This window comes from Xenopus tropicalis, chromosome 3 (assembly GCF_000004195.4).
Source record: "Xenopus tropicalis strain Nigerian chromosome 3, UCB_Xtro_10.0, whole genome shotgun sequence".
NCBI classification, from domain to species: domain Eukaryota; kingdom Metazoa; phylum Chordata; class Amphibia; order Anura; family Pipidae; genus Xenopus; species Xenopus tropicalis.
In genome coordinates this window covers 18,697,997-18,723,174 of record NC_030679.2, presented here as the reverse complement: position 1 = coordinate 18,723,174, position 25,178 = coordinate 18,697,997, and the positions used below count along the sequence as shown (strand labels likewise).

At 37.4% G+C, this 25,178-nt stretch overlaps 1 protein-coding gene across 1 annotated transcript in view; it reads right to left on the bottom strand.

Moving 5' to 3' along the window:
- Positions 1 to 24,751, bottom strand: part of ano2 (anoctamin 2, calcium activated chloride channel) — a 155,589-nt gene extending 130,838 nt beyond the window's left edge. The window contains exons 1-3 of the mRNA XM_018092811.2: positions 24,551 to 24,751; positions 20,717 to 20,901; positions 16,579 to 17,034 (exon numbers count right to left, since the gene is read on the bottom strand). Coding sequence (XP_017948300.2) covers positions 16,579 to 17,034; positions 20,717 to 20,901; positions 24,551 to 24,716 — 807 coding nt within the window. The 5' untranslated portion in view covers positions 24,717 to 24,751. The remainder of the gene's footprint in view (positions 1 to 16,578; positions 17,035 to 20,716; positions 20,902 to 24,550) is intronic.
- Between the last annotated feature and the right edge of the window lie 427 nt (positions 24,752 to 25,178).

Genomic DNA, 25,178 nt, shown 5'->3' with positions numbered 1-25,178 from the left:
ATAGTATTTCCCTACATGCCACATTCCCAGGAATAACAGATAGGTCATTGCTATTAAGATGGACAGAAATATATTAATGGATAGCCTCACCCCTGTCAACTGGCAAATCCCCTATACATGATATACATATAAAAAAACCTTAATTACAAAGGACCATTGGACACCAACCAAGTTGGTGGTCAAATAGTGAATGGTGCTTATAGGTTACATGCAATAACAGATGCAAAGCTTGCTACAGGTCTACTAAACCAAAACAACTTATAAAGTAGATGTGCATACTGGTATATGTTTAGAAGCAAACATCTCATTTGTGGTTAAGGGTTGCTAGAATTACAACAGCCTTGGCCCCATTTATTACCTTGCTCCATATCAGTCTCTCAGAAAGCTAAAGGTTTGAATGGGCAGTTTAAGCAGACTGGCTGCCTAAACGCAAAGGTTTAAAATGTTTCTCCAAATAAAACTCTGCCTAGCACCTCTGTATCTTCAACGGCAATACACGGCAAAACACAACCAGAATAATTATAAAGTTACAAAGCACAACAAGGCTGTTCTTACAGGACATAAATTTCCAACATAGAACATTTTATATAAATATTTAATGAATGTGACAGGGTATTTTTTTACATAGAAACAACATATCTATCAAAGCACACACAAACACACACACACACACACACATATGGAATGGTCAGTATATTCCCTAATGGTTATACTATTAAGTAGGAAGAGTTACTTTTTGCTCAGCATTAATTTCCCCCATGGAACAGGGATAGGTAACACCAGATAGGTGTCTAAGTAGAACAGGTTTACACACTGTCTCTCAAACACAGGATTTACAGTTCTCAACACTTTGGGCTGCAGTAGTTTTTATGCCACCAATAGTACAAAAGAGATTATCTTTATCCTTGGATTCATTGTTTCACTAGAGGTCCACATCTTGGGTAAAAGCTTTTCTGTTTTCCTCAGCTCAACTGCTCTACTAACTTCTCTAAATCCTACTGTCAAAACAGGACTGTTTTCCTACCATTTATAACCTAGGGAAACCTGACCCAACATCTTTGGGTCATTAAGGAATTCCCACCACCTCACAGAGCATTCTTGTAACAGAATAATGAACACATCTTTCCATCCATACCTCTGTTGGACACAGGCCACATCTATATCAACTATCACTCCAAAAGTAAGCTACTTATAGGAGCTAGCCCTTTTACTAGCTAGACCTCATTCATAGGTCCAACTTCTGCTTCCGCATTCACTTTCCTCAATTGAACAATGTCTGAAAAGGTCTAACATGGCCCCTTCTCATTTATAACCTATGGAAACGCACCAGACCCTACTATTTGTAACCAAGGGAAACCCACTTAAGATCTTTGGGTCAACAAGGGTATTGCCACTTCCCACAGGGAATGCTTGTGGCAAGATATTGAAAATCTTTTTACACCCATACCTCTAGCAGACAGAGCCCACAACCAGGGCTATACCTACTTCCCTATATAAACCAGAAATAACTTTTCCTGATATAAATCATTTACATGGAGAATTGTATGTTCATTGTATGTTCATAAAACTCTTGGCCAGCAACAAGTTTGGCCAAAACTCTTGGTCAGCCCTTATCCCTATCCCCTTTTTTCCTAAAAAGCTTAGCGCAAGACAGAACATTTACTGGTTAGTGTGAGTTTGTATGCTTTCGCAAACCTTACTATTAATTATTTAGGCTGCTTTGTAAACCATGGCCTGAACAGTGTAGTGTTAGACAACTCTTTAGTATAATGAACCCAGCTCGAATTTTGGCATTTGTTAACAAGATACCATGCACTTGTCAGGGTTATTAAAACCCTGTATTCCAAGGGAAGGAAAGCTAAAAATGTTTTCTTTAAAAAAAAAAAAAAACCACAAAAATGTTTTTAAAACAATTTAAAGTTGGATAAGGGCATCCTACTTCTAGTTATGACATATCTGTAAACAGAGTAATTTGTATAATCAGTGTCATTCCCACACCTTGTGTCTCAACCCTTTCTCCTTGTAGATTGTAAGCTCTTTTGGGCAGGGCCCTCTTCACCTCTTGTATCGGTTATTGATTGCTTTATATGTTACTCTGTATGTCCAATGTATGTAACCCACTTATTGTACAGCGCTGCGGAATATGTTGGCGCTTTATAAATAAATGTTAATGTAATGTAATGTAATGTCTTTGTTTAAATCACTAATTATTGCTTTATAGCCTTGGAGACTGGGGAAATAATAAAGGGAAAATTATACTATAATTTTATTTTGTCATTTCATTATTTTATTTAAAGGAGCACAAGACACTGCTTTACTGCACTGCTTAAACAGACTTTAAAACATTATCAAGGTTAAGGCATAGTGGAAGCTGTAGTCCAGAGTTGTATTCTAAAAACATCAACACAATATAACCCTTTCACAGCTCTTGAATTAAAATGCAAAATAATCCTCCAATGAGCATCCTAGCTGATCTGCTTATATTTGGCTCCATGTTCTTTTGGAGTTTGCCTTTGGAGTTGGAAGCATTAAGCACAGTTTCCCAGCACTTAACAAGTTTGTCCTTCCTCCCCATGTTTGGTTCCAGTGTCATATAATGACTTCAAAATGGCACAATAATCTCTGTATGTAAGATAAGAGCAAGATGGCTGATGGAATCAACATTCTCATTGGTAAATTCTCTTGCATCTGTAATTAAGTGTTTGTTAAGTAGAATTATCTTTAGTGAATTGTTTTCCACGTGTAATTACATTTTTCAGCAATTTCTATAGACAACTAGGGGGCACAGTGGAACTGTTTTAAAGTTGTGTATAATGTCTCTTCAAAAGTGGTAATGATTACAAGATCGCAACATGTAGAAATCCAAAAAAATAGGAAAAAAAGCTTCAGCAGGTTTGCTGCAAAACATTTATTGTGGGTAGTGGTAACACGACATGTTTCAGGTCAGAACCCTTTATCGCAACATGTCACTTTTAAAGAATATGAGCAACAATACACTTGTTTCTTCAAAGAAAGGGAACTTGATCACAATAATTTCTCCCCTTTACTATACAATGAAAAGAAAATGTGCTTAATGTTGTTTTATTAGAGTTAAATGGTGTGTCAGCTGCAGTCTTTGTATTTAAAAAAAACGCAAGCTCCTTGCACTTCTGTATAGTTACGTTAAGAGTTAGTGCATAGGTATGTGCCTAGCTTCTGCCACAAGGGTTGTGTCAATAGGTGCAGCACGCTTGCAAAAAAGGTGACACACTAATAGTATTGTAGCACACTGGGATGTAATTGACACCATAAATTTCGTAACTGACACCATCAATTGCATCATTCATAGCTGAATAGCTATACCTTCCATGAATGGAGTGTATCAGAAACGTGCACAGCAGGACTATGGCCATTTTTTTTTGCACCCTGCCTTGCACTTTTTAAATGACCTCTTACAGTTTTGAAAACAATAAAAGAACACACATAAAAATCAAAATATATTCAGTCTGTCCGCAAAGGACTTCATCTAACCTTCATCTCTAAATGTAACCTGTGAAATTACTTGTGTGATAAACTCTGATGTAGAGCCCTGGGTTTTAGAACAAACAAGATTATCAGATTCCAGTGATAGACTCAGTATAATGAATTCTGTACCCCTAAGCTGTGTTAATACGGCATTTGGTGACAAAACTTGAAACTGCAATCCAATCTAGATGGAGACATTTTATGCGTTGCCAAACGTGAACTGATACATTAATTGCCGAGTTTCCTGTTTCCAATAAATGCACATTTCTTAGGGAGTGAAATGTCCTGCCCCGCAAATCAAATAAAGCAAAGGCGCCTTGTCAAACAGATGCTTTGGTATAGTTAATAATGAAGGATCATCTATCTCAGTCTTAAATTTTTTTACAATGCTTATATAGAGGCTTGATGGTATAAACCCCAATATCATGTTACCGATATAAAACAGTAGATAGTAGGTGAGCACAATGAAGTACAACAATGGTATCAAATCTATTAGAATACAGTTATGAGCAAACATTAAACGTGAAAAACTGGCTCAGGATTAAGTGTATTTTATCTGTACATTAAAAATATACCTGCTCTATACTAGTGATAAAAATTTTTTGTTGCCAGGCATGGATTCGCAGCTAAATTTCACCATTGGTGAATTGTTTCGCAAAACTTCTGTGAACATTTGCCGCAGAAAAATTCGCTCATCACTACTCTGTACAGTTATTCAGTTATCCAAAAGCCAGTTATGCAGGGTGGTATGGGTTACTGTAAGGAGGACAAGTATTGTCTGCACAATTAAATTTGAACATAAGAAGGATCTTATATTTTGGTATGCTTCTGGCAAGCTGAACATTCCCAACCATTTGCAATAACCTAGTCCAGACTTGGCCACTAGAGGTTTCCCACAGGAAACTTTATGCCTAGTTGAAACAGCGCCATCTATTTCTATGTTTCCATATTCATGTGATGAAGGGGCATGCTCCCAAAATGTGTACAGTTTGTCTGACACAATAAACATAAAGGGGTTTGCCCTGTGACTCCATGTGCCGGTTTCTGCTTTCTTCTATGGAGCTGGTGGGTGCTGATTCCCTCCCTGGGACTGATCATTGGAGCAAGGGCCCAGAGAGAGATTGACAGTTAAAGTTACAGATAAAGTAGCAAAGGGAATAATACATAATCTTGTACGTGTTAATACAAACATGCAATGGTACAATGGAAAAGAGGGGACTTGACAGAAAGATCACCTTTCTGGAATATCTGCTAGTGTATCCCCTCCAGTGGAAACCTCTTAGGTAGATATTGGCCTGATGCTGGCCTGATACCCTGTTCAGTTTAAGTATTACCGGGGAAACTGTCTCCTATCTATCAATCCTTGTTAAAGGGCTATACTATTACAGGCGCTATCCTGTCATTAATTACCTTATTCACAGGGTCCATGTCCCCCGACCTTCCCATAAGGAACTCTTCTTTACTACTTTCTTTCCTTTACTGGGGCCTTATGCTCCAGGGTCAAAAGCAGCATCCACCCTGATTGTGGAGTTCAGCAGGTGGAGTCCAAAGAGAAAGAGCCATTTGCAGGACAGGAAATGGTCATAGCATCCCACCCAATAGGTTACAGCATCCAGGAATTCCTTAGCCAGTATGAGAATTTTTTACCAGTTGGTTTAAGTACCAATACTTATAATGTTTGTATTAGAGTATTTATGCTCTATCTTTATAGGGGTGTCTGGGGCCCCCCGGGGCTGCTGCCTTGGGGTCCCCCACCCCAGACGGGAGCTACTACACTTAATGTCAAACCCCCTTCCCGTGTACCACACTCCCTCCTTGCGGCTGTGATGGGAGGCAGAGCACCAGCACCCACAGTTGGGGGCAGGGGGAAGCAGCCCAACTAGGGTTGGGACCCAACGGGTTATTTTCCTGGTTCCCTGCAGGCCCAGTCCAACCCTGCTTACAATCCCTCCCAGTTTTCTAGGATGACTTTCTTATTGCTTTCTTATTAGTATGTTTTGCATATCCTTTACCATATAACAGTTTATTATATGTAACTAGAAACATTACAAGAAGAAGAAAAAAAAAAAGAAACACTAAAAACATGAGTGAACCTATCACATATCCAAGAATGGCTTTCCAGTTTTATATTTGTATGCCTCTCTCATCTCTAAATTCCAGTAAAACATTATTTATTAGCTGCACTCATATTATTTGCACTAGTAAAAAGCCTTTATGTTATTTCCAGACACAACATGAATTTCAGCAATGATGATAAGACAGCGAGCACAAGCCATAGAAACAGTTCATAGGTCTAAATTTTGAAGATTGCACGTGGAACTTTCACAGGAGTCAGCCAAGGTCTCATAGTTCATAACCTTATGGGATCCCCGAAATAAATGTATAAAAATTAGATGCCATTATTTACAGACGTGATAAAAATGGTGAAAACTGGGAACATGAAATATAATAACGTTTCATGTACTGCTTAGCACAAATATTGCAATTCAAAAAATGAATTATTTGTATAACTTAGTCCCCTGCCATCTATATTTCCATTCACCACACGTGAATTATATCTTAGTAGAAATATGATCATTCCACTTATGACAAGAACACAGCGATGCTACCACATGATTTTGTATTCTTACTTGCTAGAACTGCGAATTCACGTGGGAGTTGGGTAATGCCATCAATTGATTCTCAAAGTGGAAAATTTTTCTCTTGCAGTTTGTCAGGTGTGTCATTTAGAGAACATAACACCTTCACTTATACCATATGAGAATGCACTGTATGCCTTACAGAAGGGTTTCCAAAATGTGGCACTGACCCCCCCAGTAAATTAGACTGAGTGCTGGGATGAAGCCACAATAGTTGACTTAAATATTCTTAAAATTTGAATTAAAAATGTTTGTATAGATAGGTAAACTTGTTATGGGCTAAAGCAGTGATCCCCAACAACATGTTTCTCACCAACCCTTTGGATGTTGTTCCCAGGGACCTTAATGGAGGTGCTTATTTTTGAATTCTGGGCTTGGTGTCAAGGTTTAGTTGTATAAAAACCAGGTGTACTGTCAAACAGAGCCTTCTATAGGCTGCTAGTCAACATAGGGGCTAACAAATAGCCAATCACAGCCCTTATTTGGCATGCTTGTGTTGCTCTCCAACTCTTTTTACATTTAATTGTGACTAACGGGTCAAAAAGTTTGGGGATCCCTGGGCTAAAGGAAGCCCTGAGAAATTTTGAACCAAAAGGTCACGGTTTATCACATGAAAACTTATGGACAAGATTCAATTGGAGGAGAAAATCTTTTTCCTAATTCAATTCCAGTTTTTTCCCACAGACGTTAATAGAGTTTTCACATGATAAACAATGAGATACGTCTTTCTGAATTGAATTGCATCTCAAATTGAATCTTGTCCATGAGTTTTCATATGATAAACCTTTTTCTCACAGAATTGAATCTGGTTCATAATCTGAAACTGTATCTCAGATGCATTTGTTGAATCTGTGGTCTAATTGTTCATCCTCGTGTCTTTCTACTAATGAAAACCTAATACATGTGGAAAAGGCATGTAAAAATTACTTGCATCATAAGGAACGCAGCCTAAAGCAAGTTGTGCCCGCATTATGTACCTGAAGGGTCTGTCAGTTTCAGCTCAGTGCATTATCTATGCTTTAAAGCAGTGATTCCCAACCAGTGGCTCAGGGGCAACATGTTGCTCACCATCTTCTTTCATGTTGCTCTCAGTGGCCTTAAAGCAAGTGCTTATTTTTGAATTTCTGACTTGGATGCTACCAAATAACCAATAATAACCCTTTTTGGGCATCCCCTAGGAAATTTTTCATGCTTGTGTTGCTCTTCAGCTTTTTTTTTATATTTAAATGTTGCTCACAAGTAAAAAAAATTTGAGGACCCCTGCTTTAAAGGGATGACCAGCTTTAGAGTTGTGTTGTGCATCTATAGGGATGTTACTGTGTCAGCTGAACCAAATTGGAAGGGTGGGCTGTACATCGGCATAGCAAGAATGGTTGACAGTCACATGAATTATTGAAGCTTAGAGCATGTTTTTTGTAAATGTGTATTATTTTAGGATGATTGGCCCATCCATAATAAAATCTCCACAGTAATTGGTCAACAGGATAATTACCTAATATTTCAGCACTACAGATACGTTCTGTAAGCATTTATAACCCTACTTATCTCCATTACACCCCCACCTGCAAACCATAGAACAACCAGTAAATATATCTAAATCTACCAAAGTTAACAAGTGAGACATATTAATCTTATTAGCAGAACAGTCTAGACATTTTAATGGGCTATTTTCCTTTCTTAGGTGGCAGGGAATCCTATATTTATTAGCAAATATTTATATATTAATACTCTACCCACAGTATCAACAATATATCATAATAAACAATGGGCCAGATTCAATTTAGTAATTAAAACAATGAGACATGTTCTGAATTGAATTGCATTTAAAAATGATAAAGCTTTGATAAAGCATGATAAAGATTTTTTCTCACTTAATTAAACCTGGCCCAATATATCTAAAATTCAAACATTAACAAACATAATAATTTTATATGAACCTTTCATATTTTAAAATCTGTAAACCAGAATGGTTGATTTATAATGACTCTGTAGCAAACTATTATGAATTATTAGTGGATTACATGTTATAGACCTGTTTAGGATTTAGAATGCGTAATTATTTCAGTAGTTCTAATTGATAAAATAATTGCTAGTATTGTGGCCCACCAGGCTACCACAAGAAATTCTTGTTGGTCCAGACATCAATAGGTCCGTCCATCCGGTGTCTGTTGTGTGAGGTTGGCGGGAGTATGTGCATTGGGCAGGGTTTGTGGTGGAAAGGGGCAGATGTTAACGTGGCAGAGGCAGGGCAGGATAGGAGATGTTATTGTTATTGAGGCAGCAGTTTGTGGCGGGGGGGGGGGGGGGCTTGAGATCAGGCCTTCCTCTAGTGAGCTCAAGAGTTCCCAGTCTGAGACAGACATCTTTGGGGCATATGGAGCCCATTCATTTCAATAATGAAAAGCATGTGGATGTGAACCCCAAATTCTTAAAAATAGTCTTTTTTTAAGGAAATGAGATTAGCAGTTTGAATATTGTTAATTTATAACCACTGTTCTGCTAACAAATTTCTCGATACACATGGATCCATATGCTTTCCTCCAGTCAGTTCTTCTATATCAGTCTCACCCGAAGCAGACCAAAATCCCTTTGTCTTTATCAAGCAACTTAATGATTTATTCACACAGACAAGCGGAAGAGATACAAGGATAAACAAAAGAATGCTTAGTACCCTTTATATATATTTTTTTTAATCCTCCCAGGTTTTAAACCCATCATTAGTAATTTATAGGATGACAACTAATCAAGCCAACAGCTAGAATCTTATTACCAGATGATAGTAGACAAGAATATCTTTCCTTATACAACTAGAAATATGGCCATCAATAATGTTTTTCAACTAGGCATTAGACATTATATTTGAGTGTTATAGTTTTTCATGATAGTATTTTAGTATTTTAGTTAAGTTTTTCATTATAGTGTTCCTCTATATGTAAGTATCAATGGCTGGTTTTGATTGTCTTATAAGAATGACTAGTTTGGGTCTGCAAGTCACTGTACACCTGGATCTTAGTTATGCATGGCTGGGTAAGGTCAGTGAGGTTGGCCTGATTAGCAGTGACTGTATGAATGGATGGTCAGACTAACTGGGCTTAACAGAAACTAGTAGCTCTGTATCATTGAACAGGGTTAATTTGGTCCATCTGGCTTTGCTGAGTTGGGGTCAGAGTGGTTCAGCTCTTCTATGAAGGGTAAAACTCTCCTGTTACTGATCATGTTAAAGCTCAGTTGGATTTCATGTACATGTGTCATGTCTTTCATTGATGTGCCATTCAGCTATGGAAGCTAATGTACAAGTGTAATTGGCTTCATTCAATATTAACTCACAATCATTTCATCCAGGGCAGTAAGTGATCTCAAACTTGACCTAGCTTGTGTGAACTCAATACTTTGGTAAAGGAGCTTTGTTCATAAGGATAACAATAGTATCAATGTATTGTGGAAGTATTTTCCTAGTAGCGTGCACAAATATCAATATTTCTACAATATTTTTCCAAGAGAACTCAACTTGTGTCCAAAGGTTTTAACATAACAGAGACTTTTAATAACCTAAGTAACTAAAGGTGTAGTCAAAACAATGTTTGCATGTATTATTATTTTCTAACGCTTGTTTATATAGTTTATATATGTTTATATATAGTTTATATTTATGTTGAGTTCCTCAACATTCTAGAGGAAAGAGGTTTTGTTGAATAAGGACATAAACAACCCACTGATGTACACAAAAGTGTGAGAAAATAATAAAAGCTAATTCTGATTATAAAGCATCCTCTACGGTGTGGGTGTTTGTATAATTCAATGACTAAGGGATAGGAAGGCTGCCTTTAAAAAGATGTGAGGGTAAGATATATAAGTTTACAAAAAGCAGTGTGGATTTGATAGTGTAACATCCTGCTTGAAGTTTAACCAGTGAACTGAAGGTCACCCACTGTTCTATATGAGCAGACAGCTAAGTTCCTGGTTCCCTGCTATGCCACCCTTGCATATTTATGTAGGCATGGCTTGTTTCACCTGTTGTTAATCTGGTCACAGGTGCTCAGTATTAACCATCAACCTGCCTTTATAACCCTCTGTTATAGGTCAAGCTTGCTTGTTCCTTGGGGCTCTGATCCCTGCTCCTGTTCTGTGTGACTTCCTGGTTCTGACCCCGGCTTGTTCCTTGACCTTGAGTTGCCTTGATTCTCCTGCTACTTTCTCGTACTGACCCGGCATGCCTGACCAAGTCTAGTTCTGTCTTTAATGGCTCCTTCCCTGCATTAAACATTTAGCTTCCTGGGCAGGCCCTTGTGGAAGTGCCTGGATTCTCGTGAGGTAAGACCTGGTGGTACCTGAGTAGCTGAGGGCCAGGCCCGAGGCTAAAAGCGGCTGTTATAGGCAGGAGAGCACACTTAGACCGAGTCCAATCACTTCTCCTGGGGTTTGGGTTTGCTATACAAGAAGGACTGAGAAAGTTCTCTTTTTCAGGAGGCCCTTCTGAGTTAATAATGCTTTACTATTATTGTTAACATAAAATGTTTGTTAATTTTAAGTTTTTAAATGATCTCAAATATCATTTAATAGGACAGATTTAGAGGGTGACATGATGCGCCTTCTGTAAAATGTAATACAATTTTTCCCCTTTTAAATTGTGGGGTGGTATTTTATACAGATAGCATAACATAGTAAGATAGGTTGGAAAAATACATACGTCCATCAAGTTCAACCATAATGCCTATATAACCTGCCTAACCAGAGGAAGGCAAAAAACCCCATCTGAAGCCTCTCTAATTTGCCGCAGAGGGGGAAAAATTCCTTCCTGACTCCAAGATGGTAATTGGACCAGTCCCTGGATCAACTTGTACTAAGAGCTATCACCCATAACCCTGTATTTCCTCACTTGCTAAAAAGCCATCCAACCCCTTCTTGAAGTTACCTAAGGAATAATGATATCAGGCTCCCTTTCTGTTGCCTTAATGTTTCACAATGTTCACCAGATGGACATGAAAACACTTGTTTTAACAGAAGTACTTTTTACAATAACAATAATTATTTTTATTTTAGTGCAGTTGAATATATCTATCATCTATCTATCTATCTATATATCTAGATTTTAGGTATGCCATATCTGTGGCTAAATTTACCTTAGTGGGTATCAAGTAAAAAGCTCAGGACTCTAGTGCATAGTGCAAGTCTAGAAACAACTGAATGCCAACTGCATGGGCATTAATGGAGTCCATTCCACAAAATTTCACTCTCTCCACAGCATCACTTAACCTAAATTAGCCCCAGTGAGTTGACAACCATAGATCCTGAACTAAAACAATCAGGCTTACTTGGCAACGAGAACATTTAAACTTTATCCTAAGTTCTTAAAAAATCTTACACTTTCCCTATTAGCAATACACAGGCCGACAGACTTAGTAAGCAACATACTGGCTCATGTATAGTGCCTACCCGACCTATATTTGGCCAAAAATCTGCCAGATATCTATTGGGCAGAAATCCAGTCCAATGATGACTGCAGCTGCATGTTCATGCGGTCCTCATCCAACAGGTCTGTAGGCCCATCCATATGATCAGCCCAATGTGATTTACAGAAATCAGGCCCAAGATTAAAGGCTACATAGCAGCTATAAGCAATGTTGGCTACAATTTGTACACAAAACACAGAAAGAAATTGCCAGCGCTCAGTCTAACCCACGCTGTAGTGTTGACCAGCTGCTAGAAACACTTTTGTTCCAGCGCTCGGTCTAACCCACATTCTGAAGTTGACCAGCTGCTGGAAACGAAAGAAAGCCATTATTTGTACACAAAAAGAAAGAAAGATTGCCAGCGCTTAGTTTGGCTTTAAAAATAATTTTTACAAAAAATGAGGTGTTGGTACCACACTTTGGCCAAAATATGTAAGCTCACGTGCCACGTCAAGGCCCCTCATTGTACATGAGTCCTACACTGCCTATTTACATTAAGTCTGCAATTAAAATCAAGTCCCCCAGCACTAAGCGCTGGCAATATTTCTTTATGTAAATAAATTATGGCTTTTTATCATTTCTAGCAGCTAGTCAACTCCAGAATGTGTGTTAGACCAAACGCTGGCACAAGAGTGTTTCTAGCAGCTGGTCAACGTTACAGCGTGGGTTAGACCGAGCGCTGGTGATTTCTTTCTGTGTTTTGTGTACAAATTGTAGCCAACATTGCTTCTAGCTGCTATGTAGCCTTTAAACCACTTTCAGGTGTATGTTAATGAGCTGGAGCTTAAAAGCTCCCTGCTTTCTCACTAGAGCCTTTGAGCTAAAGGTATGTGCAACAGGGTCTTACTACTCAGTCACATTGTTTGCTGGGGGACTTGATTTTAATTGCATCACAGACTTAATGTAAACAGGCAGTGTAGGACTCACGTGACAATTTAGCCTTGACGTGGCATATTTTGGCCAAAGTGTGGTACTAACACTTCATTTTTTGTAAAAAGTTCCTATTTGTTCCTGATATACTTTTTTTTAATAATTTTCATTTGGAAGAATATTTTTTTTGCTACTGTGCTCTATGACTGAGACTCTAGACTTCTTTTATAACAGAGCAATCAGCCCCCAGCAGTCAGATATCCTCTCCACACATTGTTATTTTTAAGATCACTGTGAGATTTTGAGCCCTTAACAGGATTAGATGAGAGACTGGGATATAAAGCCTAGCCAGGCGAAGGAAACAATTCCACAGCAACCCGAAAACTTTCATTGTATAAAACAGGAAATATTTTATTACAGATGAAACAGCCCTAACAACAAGTGGATAAAGATTAAAAGAAAGTTTGATTTTTTTTTCATGTCAAGCTGTCAGTCATTTGCACGTAGTAAAGTTTTATAATGATTGGCTTCAATCAAATTCTCATTCGCCAAATTGAGATACAATTTTTATTCATTTGGTTTTAGAAATTAGAACCGTAACATTTCTCTTTGTTGAAGAGATTCTGAGATTTTATTGGCTGCAAAATAAACCCATTGGTTTATTTTGCAGCCAATAAAATCTAAGACATTTAAGACATCTGCTAAAATGTGTCACTTATCTTTCCCAGTATGGCGTCTGCATGATAATGATTTATTGTGTATCATAAAGTTATTTTATGTGCCTCTGTCACGAGTACACCATATAAAAGTGAGGCATATTTGTTTGCATTGTAAATAAAACAAAATTCTAATTTCAGACTGTTGTAGTAAATGCAATTAAAACATAATTCTAAATAGTAAATATAAGCACCAAGATGACCATTTGAACTAAATAGCTGCATACTGGTCCTTTTTGTCAAAGGTTGTAAAACAAAAAGAAACTGATTTTGAGATCTTTCATCTCAATTAACAAATTAAATAGTCCTTTCAGTTGTAAAAGGTGAATTTTCCATGTTCAGTCTTATTGTAATGATCTGTCCATATGCACTAACGCAAGCAATTAGTTATTGAAGACAAGAAGTAAGGTAAGTGCAGAAAACTTGGTGCCAATCCACCATGTTTTTTTTACACTTTGAGCTCTTTTGTACTTCAAAACAGTTCAGGCCAGGTTGGGAAACAGTGGGTCATGTTTAGGTTGAAAAATTTTGACTCATGAGTAACGCTAGGCCAAGGTCAATTCATAAGCTTGTCTTGTTTGACAGTGGTGTTGATGTATCTAGCATAACTAATAATTGACCCTGTGTTTTACTGTCATCTAAGTTCCTCAAAGGAGAACAAAAGCCATCATCGTGTATCTTAATAATGCAAAGGCATTCTGCAGCCCAAATACCCCAACCTCGAATGCTGTGTCTGGAAAATCAAACACATACATGCGAGAACCTCAGAATGTAGTCAGCTCTGGAATCATAGTAGCTTACCATTCTGGAATCTTGCATTTCCGTATTTGTCATTGGTGGCAATGGGAAAAGATTATGCTCATTGATGGCATTGACTAGGAGAACTGATGGTAACTAACAAATGCCCTTCAAATCACTGGTCAACCGATCTTAATCGAGCAGCTTTAGAGCCTTTTCTTTAGAAAATCTTCATATCTTGAATTTCCAGCTCTTACTAACAGATATATTACAGGTATAAAGGACTTAAGCTGGAAGGGGAGCTATAAAAGGAGTTTAATTACCCTTTTAATATTAAACAAACACTTTATGTAAATACCAGTACTATATATAATAAGCTTGCTTCCTTTTTTTGCATTCTTTCTGCAGACATACACTTTTTATAACTGATATATTCTTAAACTTAAATGCACAATCATTTGCTATTCCCAATAGTGAAAGTAAGGATGAGGTTGGAATTGGGGATGGCTTCTTTTTTAGAGAGTCATTTACTCAGCTGGTCCCTTGGCCAATAGTGGAAATACCTTTTGGTGGCTTCCTGGCCACCTGTGGATTTAATAAGTGTTTTGCGAGACACTTGTTTTCCAGTTATGCCTTCCTTTAAGATTAGTATGAGTCATTAAAGTTACTCTCAGGAGAAAAGGGATAAGCTATGAAACAGATGGAATAAAGAAAAGCTTGCTGTACCTGTATAAACAGAGTCAGATCTACAATAAGCAGATTTGGTTCCATAGTGAGCACCCACAACTTGGTGTTGTTAAAATAATAACCAGCAAATTTCTAGTGCTGCAGTGTATATAAAGCAAATCTCTGAGTTCTGTACAGCTCCCCCAACTTCACAATCAAGAGCCACTTTTCTAAATAATCATATTAAAGCCAAGACACTCACACTAAGACAAATATCCCACATATCAGTGGTCGTTTACTATGACTCCAAACACAAGTTCTAAAATGATAAAGGGACCAAAATCAAGTGTCTTAATGCCAATTTTAAAAAGCACTTGTATCCAGGGTCTGGCTGAACTCTGCACCTAGTGCCAAATTGAATATCAGAGGTAAAGTGCAGAGTGCAGCACTTGGTGGATGAAAAGCATCCCTGTTCTGACCTTATTCTTAGGGCAGACAGTAAGTACAGGGTTCCACTGTGGCCTGTACCCTCCCTAACTGATGATGCACAAGAGTAGTGGGTGATGCCTTCATGCAACCCCTTTCATGAAGACAAAGCTGACAAACACAGGCAGCCCCGTATTCATGGTCCACATGCAGGGCTCCAATTTGGAGGGCAGAGATCTTCAGTTATTAAGAAAAATACACTGTAGGGTGCACACGTGCAAAAATAAGGCTGTGTGTGTTTTTTTATGCACCATGCCTGCACTTGTAAATGACCAGACCAAGAATCTCTAGGTTAGATAAAAATAACTCCATCTCAATTTATACTTTCTCCCCTTCAAGTTGATTGCTCTGCTTTAAGTCAACGCTAGTATCTCTGGAGTTATAGATGAAAAATACAGAGACAAAATGTAACTTGACCATACTGTCTTATCTCCACTATATCTCACATTAATAAAACAAACAGGAATCACTGCAGAGTGATTACCATTCTAATCATTGGGAATCACCATAAGTATGGAAGTCAGGTACATTTATTGCATCCAAGTGGAAGAGTATGCAATGATCACCAAGAAATAAAGAAAACACTTGTTAGAGCTTACAATTTAAAAGTTTAGAAAGTTGTATCTCTGGTTATCCATAGATATGCCACTTGGCTATTACAAAATAATGGGTACCAGCCTGAGACACCACTTCTTGCATGGAAGATTTGTGCATACATATGGCTCGCTATCTTCTTTTCTGCTGATTAGTAGCTAATGTTACACTGCAGCTCCCAAACCAATGAAATTTGCATCAGAATGTCAAAAATCAGCCCTGAATCATCAGTTTCTGTGACACGGGAACCTACTGTAATTGTCAGCTTGATGATTTGCTACAATCCTTAAGCTGCCAAGACCACACTGAGTATGCACAGTACCACTGACACTCCTGATAAAATCCATGGTAGTGACCCCCAGTATACAACTTTGAAGGCTTGAATCCTTACTGATATAGAGATTCTAAATACTTTGGGCTGGTGCTGTAAGTTTAGTATATAAATACAGCGTTCCCTATTGCTGGTTTCGTTTTTCCTTTTAAGTGGGGTTATGCGTCAGAAAAAAGTAATTTCATTATTATGAGCCTTTTGCCTTCCACATTAACTAATTGGATTGGAGCCGTCCCCTTTCTAAAGAGCAGTCGTGGTGTTTGGATGAATTTGGCAACATGGGAGACTTTTTATTGCAGTTACATTTGTCTTCCCATTCACTCTTTTTCAGACAATATTCACAGTTTACAGTTTTGCTCATTACTACTAACTACCTGAAGGCACAAGTCAGTTTTACAAGTAAATCTATATATGTTTCTGTATAAAATAATAATGCAATTTACAACTGCCTATTTTTAGATTTTTAAATGTTCAACCAGTCCCTTCCATACATGCTACTTTAAGTGACATTTGTTAATTACGAGCAACAGAAGAAAGTTTGCCCAACTTTCCATACAGTAAGAGTGAATTTCATTACTTTGTACCTCAGGATCTTTTTCCAATTCCAGGCCAGCTTCCATAAGGTTCTGCTCAAACTCCTCCCTCTGTATTTTCTTCTCTTCTTCAAGAGCATCATGGTGATTTATTTCCACGACAACAACACCATCAGGATGATGTGGCTGGTTTCCATTTTCAGAGTGAGAATGATCACTGTTATTGTGTTTCTGATGATTATGGATGTTCTTCTTCTGATTGCCCTGATGGTGTAAATCCCCAGGTAGAGACTGTTGGGGTGTTTTCCCAACTTCTTCTGGAGTTATTGAATTCCCATTAGACACAATGACAGCTGGAGGTCTGTGACTCCCGGGTGAACCATTGTGATGGGAAGACCGATATCTATAATGATAAGCAAGTACATAGTCCACCTTTCTTTTGCCATCACCAAAATGCATGCCACTTGGTTTTGTTTGCTGGTTTCCATCTACATAATTATTAACAACCTGCAAAAGATAAAAAAGTAATGAATGAATCCCAAAGGACAAAAAAGCGCAAACAGAAAATGCATCCAGAATATTACCTGGGTGACAAGGTAGACGTCAATAAACAAACATTTACAAATGCAAACCTTCTATCTTCTTGATAAATTATGGAAAAAAATGTTGATAACCCAAAATAAAGACATGGAAGGGGTATGAGAAAAGTGAGAGTAAGAGAAGGATTAAAATGAATGAAGATGAGATATCAAAAGACATGGAATGGGGGAGACTGGATCCAGATAACAGGAAGACAGAAGGATGGCAACAAAGTCAGGACATGACACATTGGCGGTTGTAGTATTCACTGAATGACACAATTCATTTCCCTATAAAACCCAAATTACAGATACAACAGGTTATGCCATGTTTTGATTTCAGTATTTATGTAACAATATATGTTGTTGCACATTGAATGTCAGGACTTCTTTCATAAATATACCACATCAAAGAATTAGACATTCATATTTGTCCAAATGTGCATGCTAAATTGATACGGCTTGGTAAAACTGTGATTAAAAATACTGTATTTTCACCAATTTTGTCATGAAATATTCCCTAATTACTAGCTACCCAACTAACTAGTCTCTTTTCAGTTTTGAAATAAATTTAAAATGTAACTTACTGGAAGTCCTTGCATGTTCACCAGGTCCATGTTTGAAATTCAACACGAAAAGCCTCCCTCCCACCCTCCCCGAAGACAAGTATGTATCAGCGAAATGAGTTCACTGGAGCAAATGTCATCCACTTGGTTTGGAAAGAAAAAGAACCATTGAAATAGAATCCATTGTGCGGTGAAACAAGATCCCCTGAGTTTCGGTTTTCTATGGAAGTTGTTGACATTAAATGATGGGTTTGAAGACAGAGTGTATTACGAAACTGATCAGTGGTAGATGTTTTGCAGTTTATCACTACAGGATAAATCTGGGCGCTGCTCTGTCATTGCCTTGGCGTCTAATCTACCCACTAAATAGGTCTCCATAGAAACCCTGAGTAAGAGAAGCAGCTGCCATCCCAAGGGATCAAGGGGCGGGAGCAAGAAGCCTTTTACCTTGGAAGTAATTATTATGTGCACACCTCAGAGCTTACCTGGTTTCATACATCCAAACAAGGGAAGAAAACGATTACATGTCTTGCCAGATATTTACCTCTATAGCCTTTTCAGTTGCACATATTTCATTAAGAATATGGCAATTATTATGGAAACAAAACTTTAGGAAGAGAAAAATGAAGCCCTAACACAAACAGAATTGGTTGTCAAATTTTATAAATTATTTTATAAATAAGAGCTAGTAAAGTAAGGTTCTAATCACATTATCATTTACAGTATAATAGATACGTTGCAATGATATGATTTATTTTAGTTATTGTATTTATATATAAATAACCTTATATATGCTTATACTGTACAGAATATGTATGCCATCTGTTATCAGGAAACCTGTTATCCAGGAAGCTCAGGATTATGGAAAAGCCATCTACTATAAAGTCCATATTAGGCAAATAATAATTCTATTTTTCAAATGATTTCCTTTTTATCTTTATTCATAGAACAGTACCTTGTACTTGAGCAGAACAAAACTGCATGAATCCATATTTATTGCAAAATAGTCGTATTTGTTTTAGGTAATTTTTAAATTACTTTTAGCTGACTTAAGCTAAGGTGATCCAAGTTACAGATCTCTAACTCAGAGAAACCCAAGTCCTGTGCATTACGGATTAAAAAATCCTCTTTGTACATGGTGTTGATAAAAATATTATAGAAATGCCATAGTGGTTTCTTTGTTAAAGTGAAATGTACCCTTGGCTTAAGGTGGCTAAACATTGGCTGCTGACTCTGTCTGTACAACCACTAAATGTGAATAGGGAAGTCAGTCTAAGGACTATTAGTAGATATTATTGCTAGTATGGAAGCGTTTAAGGCACCATGAACAACTGCACATTGTTTTCTAACTAAGGGACAGCTCATTTGTGTCTGAGGTGGCATTATGGTGCCTAAGAGAATACAACATTCTGTCACCCAGACATAAAAAACAGTATAATAAAAGTGCTTTTCAAATTAAACATGAAACCGAAATTCCTTTCCGATACCCATTATAAAGACATTTAAAAATCCCAGCTGTCAATCATATATTGCCTGCCCTGCCAGTGCCAGTACATGGGCATCTGGTCCTCCATTCTATCACAAAAACAAAATTCTGGCATGATGCAAAGCTTGCCTTAATAAGAGAAATGTAAAAATGGTGCCTGCCTACATTCTGTGATTGTGTAATTCCAAGACTGAACGAAACACATTTTATATTATTTATATAGTGTAAGTGAAGTTTATTTTGCTTTACCAATACATTTTTGACAGATCCCCTTTAATGTATAAAGTCTGTTATGAAATTGGGGCTGAAAATGTAAAAATCTAGTGATTTCTGTAGGCTGGAAATAGTTTTCACAAACAAGAGACATTATTCTTTCTAGCTATAGTAAATAATCATATCATTATAATATCATTAGTAGTTTGCTCAATGTGACAATATTAAAATTCTTATTTAGAACTTGCCAGGGGAAGTTTGTGGAATGGTGAAAAAGGTATGAAATGTAGCAATAGCAGCAGCAGTGTGAATATCTAAATGTATAGACAGCCCACCCTGTGACTTGCATAACTCACAACTCACGGTGCAGAGCTGCAGAAAGCTCAGGTAATATATCAGAACATTACAACTCCTTAGAGATATTTGTATTGAACTGTACCACAGGTGAGCTGTTTATCTGCTTGTTCACAGACTGGATACTTTCACTTATTATATATGATGTACATGTAATAACACAAAGTGAATGCTAACAATGTACATGATTCAGAGAATTTCAGAGCTGTGCCTGGTTCAGCTATATTAAGGGGCAAACCTTGATAAACCATGTCTGGTTCAAATATTTGGGCTTCATTAGCCCCACTTGCACCTGTCCCTAACACAGTAGGTGCGGCAGTGCACTATATTCACATATAGTGGTTGTACAGGTCAGCAGCCAAAGTTTAACCCTGGAGCTACTGCCTGGATTTATGGAGCACAGCTTTGTTAATTTTTGTGAATTGGATACAATTGCAGTAGGCAAAGGACATTCCCCCCTTGCAAATGCATTCTGGGAAAAAACGCTGCATTTGGGGGGGGGGAGCACGCTGATTGTGCTTGAAATCACACTTTGCTGGCTGCACTTGTGGATTTAAATGAGCCCTCTTGTGTCCACAGGCACTGCTACTTGTGCATTGAGGATGAGGCCTACATAATGGGGTGCAGGGGGATGCTTTCATCTTGCCCAGTCTTACTATGTCCCCTGTAAAGGCTTCCTATAATTAAATCATTATGTATAGTATTGCCTTGCTAACTTTCTTATCTCAATCTCTTCACTAACCAATCGTGCAAAGCCTACAGTAATATAAACAATGGCCTTCAATAAGGAACTTATTAACTTACAACAACTGCTGCTTTGTGTAAGACAGGAAGGAGACTCCATTATATAGAATAGAGATGCTAAAATAAGTGGAACTAAAAGGGATGTTCCTAATCAGCCATTGTACAATGTCTACATTTTAACTTCAGCCACAAGACAGCAAATACATGAATTGCAAATTGTTTTTTTCCTTCCAGCAGAAGTCACTTACTGAATAGATGTGTGCATCGGGGCAGGTAGATGCATCAAACGCTCCATTGACGTTTCCTTGGTGAGAATAGGCTTCAGGCAGGTACTGAGTAACTGTCAGGTATTTTGTTTTAGGTGGGGGGCAAGATTCACCTGTGGTCCTTTGTATGTGTCCATTCTGTGCTGCATTTACAGTCAAAGGTATGTCTAAAAAAAAAAAAAGAAACAACTTTAAGTGTAATTAAATACATTGTTTTGCATCATAGTGGTCATGAAGGGAGCCCTTATTGTATTTAATTGTAATCAATAAGCTGCGCCTTAATAGATGGTAGCGATGTGGTAGCCCTACATTACTAACAAATCTCATTTTGGTTCTATAATTTAGAAAGGTGTGCCACAGGGTGCCACAGCCATGTGACTTGTGCTCTGATAAACTTCAGTCACACTTTACTTCTGAGCTGCAAGTTGGAGTGATATCCCTGCCCCCCTCCTAGCAGCAAAACAATGGGAAGGGAGTAAGATAGAAGCTCCCAGTAGATATCAGAATAGCACTCAATAGTAAGAAAACCAAGTCCATCTTGGGACTCCTCCATTTACATGGGAGTAGGAGAAACAATAGGTTGCCTGTGTTCTAATGTGTAGCGCTGGCTCCTTCTGAAAGCTCAGACTCAGGCACAATGCACTGAGATGGTGCCTACACACCAATATTACAGCTAAAAAAGATAAAGTGTAATTTAGAAATAAAATAAAAATAAAAATAAAGTACACCATAACAATCATGACAGAATCTCTTGTTTTGTTTTGTATTTAACCAGTAGCTCTTCTGTACTGCCTGCATTTGGCATTGCTGTATTTATTAGGGGATGCACATAGTGTTCCCCCCATGACAGAGTGCAGCCAGTGCTTTTCAAATGAACACTTTAGGGCACCTCTTTGACTGCATACAATATATTTTTGCAATCAGGCATTTTAAATGCAACCCTACCAGCTATGCCATGGTTAGGGTGCCATGCGTAAGGATGAATAGTCTAGTCTCACATCCTACTTTTTGGTTCCTAGGGGCGCTGATCCTTGAAGCCGAAAAAAAAATGTAAATTCCACTTTGTAGAACAGCAAATATAAAGGCATTTTAGCATTTAAAATAATCAGTAAAGCATATTAGCTGAGTTACTTAGGAATGTTCCTCTGCAGAATAAATTATGTTTTAGGTGACCTGCCGGAACCAAACCCTAATAACAAATATGGATGAAAATTTTGTACTTTTTGTACTAAACTTATGGTACCAGCCCAAACTTTCAGCAGCCCTATAACAGTAATGATCCATGCCTTTAAAGCTGTGCATAGGAGCCAGTTTGTAAATCCTTATGCAACCCTATTATATTCCACTATTCCATATTCGGTGTGTGACACAAAAGTGGGTTGCTTTGCTATGTACCTTAGGTCTTTATATATGAACTTACTTCCATGTACTACAGTGCATTTCATTTGTAGAAGTGATTGATTCTAACCCATATTATGGGTAAAAAAGAAGGGCTTCATATATATTAAAATATATTGTACTGTTAGCCTGCACATACATTAATGTGTATTTTTTTAAGAAGCCCTAATACAGTTGATAGCAGCCAGCTTCTTTTTAATTATGCAAGCAGCCATGTTGGGTAAAGAAGGGCTGTATAACCCAAAATGTAAAGGCTTCATATAAAATATAATTTACAGTTGCCAACTCCTGCTTCCACAACTCGAACACACTGACATACACTCACTTATAAAACAACTTTGCATATCAGGTCTTTCTACCTTATCTGTACAAAATACAGAAATGTAAATGTAAAGTATTATATTTTAAGCCTTAAGTGATATGGTGCCAACATTCAGAGATTATATATCAGCCCCTGCTCTAGTGGAGCATACAATCTAAGGTCATTATAACACACAGGATCAGTTTTATCCAGAGCCCATTAACCTGCCTGTTTATTTTTGAAGTGAGGGAGGAAACCCATGTAAGCACGGGGAGATCATACAAACTTCTTGCTGATAGTACTGTGGCTGGAATTACATTTAGGACCCCTGTACTGCAGTGCAGCAATGCTACCCACTGTGCCACCATATGAAACATTTTGGTTTTACCAGGTTTTATTCTGGATTCCTTTAAAAAAAAAAAAAAGGTTATGAGCCACATATGAAATTAAAACTTCTCTACCACTTGCTCCACTGCTACTCAAGTCAGGTTATTTGCCCTACCTCTTTAGCCCAAACTGTGTAGTGATGCTGGCACCCCTACTTTATTATAATGTCCCTGAAATGTCCCTGCAGAAATTCACCTGTGAGTGACCTACATGTTCGATTACATATCATTTAATTTATAAATTGTATTTATAAATTGATTTGATCGGTAAATTCCACTGAGTGCAATACTTTGTATCAATTTTCTATATATTCTTGTTGTTCCAAATATTTTACAAATCACAACAGACTGAAAAAATACACAGAACAAAGAGAAAAAGACAGATATATATATATATATATATAGCTAGAATGAGAAATAGATAGACAGATGATAGGTAGATCACAGATTGACAGACAGATAGATAGATAGATAGATAGATAGATAGATAGATAGATAGAACAAGAAATAGAGAGCTAGATAAATATAGACAGCTAGAACGAGAAATAGATGTAGATAGAGAGATAGATGATAATAGATAGATTACTAATTGGCAGATGGAAAAACAAAAATACATGGATGGATTGATAAATGATTGATAAAAGAACAAGAAATAGATAGATAGATAGATAGATAGATAGATAGATAGATAGATAGATAGATAGATAGAGAATATATAGTGCTTGCCAGTTTCTAAGCATGTTTTGACTGTAGTGAGTTTCCATGAAAAAAGTTATAGTTTGCAATTTATTCTTTACACTTGTTCACCTTAATTGTACTCTACTTTCCCATATAGTCTCATAAAAACAATTTCACTGGCAGTTTACATTGAATAAAAACTTATCTTTAATGTCTCAAAATATCAAACTCATGTCAGTGTTTCATCCCAAGTGCCACTATCTATTTAATTCATAAACTCCAGCACGAACATTATCCAGCACTTTTGTACGCTTGCTTCCCTGTACAAGCCCATTAATTATAAAGGAACTCTTTTATTAAGCACCTGCTGAAAACACGGCGATCTCTATTCACATTGTTATATGGAAAGCAGTGTGTGTGTGCCCGTTACTTTGTGTGTTTAATATATGTATATATTTGTGTGTGTTTTATATTATTGTGTCAAGGCAGTCACACAGTATTGAATATTCTATCATTATCTCTAGTGTACAAAGCACAATTTTCATCACGTTTACTTTGTGTTTGTGCGAAGATAGATAGATAGAAAGAAAGAAAGATAGATAGACAGGGGAATCTATTTGCCCTGCTACTATGCAATGCCCAGGAAAACCAATTCAGTTACATGTCATAGCTCAGTAAATGATCCTATATACACAATTATTTTGAGTACGGTCAAGATTGTAATCTGTTTAATCTGATTCTAGACAGACATTGACCTTGGCAGCAATCATAGTAAGCCTCTTGACTCTGTATTAATTGTTTTTTTTAAAGAAAAATATATTTATAGGCCAGCATTTAAATGGGACATATTATTCATCTTAATACAGAGGAAGTCACAAAAAGATCCCATATTTGCAAGATAATATACTCTCAGCACACCTGTTGGGTTCCATGTATAAGAAACCATACAGCAGATGCATCAGAAATAAAGAAAAGAATGTATACTGTTGGAATGTGGGGTCTGTATACCCTAAAGTAGGATGAATATAAGGAGAGAGAGAGAATAAGACTCACCGGTTGCTGGTGCTTGGGGAGCTTCCATCTTGCAGAGAGAGATTTGGCTGCTGGAAGTTGAGACTAATGTGCTAATAGGATAAGGCTGGGTTACTGCTACTGTGTACAATCTGCTTCTGTTTCTAACCTGTCTTAGTCTGCGAAAGGGGCTGCGGGCTAATTCCATTCCAGATGGAATCTCCTTTAGGCAAACACTGCTAATTAGCCAGTCCTTCTGTTAATTTCATCAGCAACACATCATGAGAATAAAAAAGGAAAAATAAAATGTCAATTTAAAAAAAAAAAAAAAAAATTATGGCACCTTTCTAAATAAATAAATAGACTGTCATATTCACCCTTGTGTAGTTATTGCTGTATGAATATAGATAAAAAGGGAGAGAACAATATAGATGAGAGGGAGAAGCAAGGCAATAATCCAATAGGCACAACTGGGCGAGCAAGTTGGTAGGGTATCTTGGTACGGTTGCAAAGGGAGCAATGTGCCTCACAAGGCGTAATAACTCTGCACCAGAGTATAGGGAGTTGAGCCTTTTATAGGTCTGTCATTTTTTTCTAATCTCAAGTTACACGCAGTATATGAAGACGTATTCCTGCATGAAATATTTAGAGGTATTCTTTTGAAGCATCT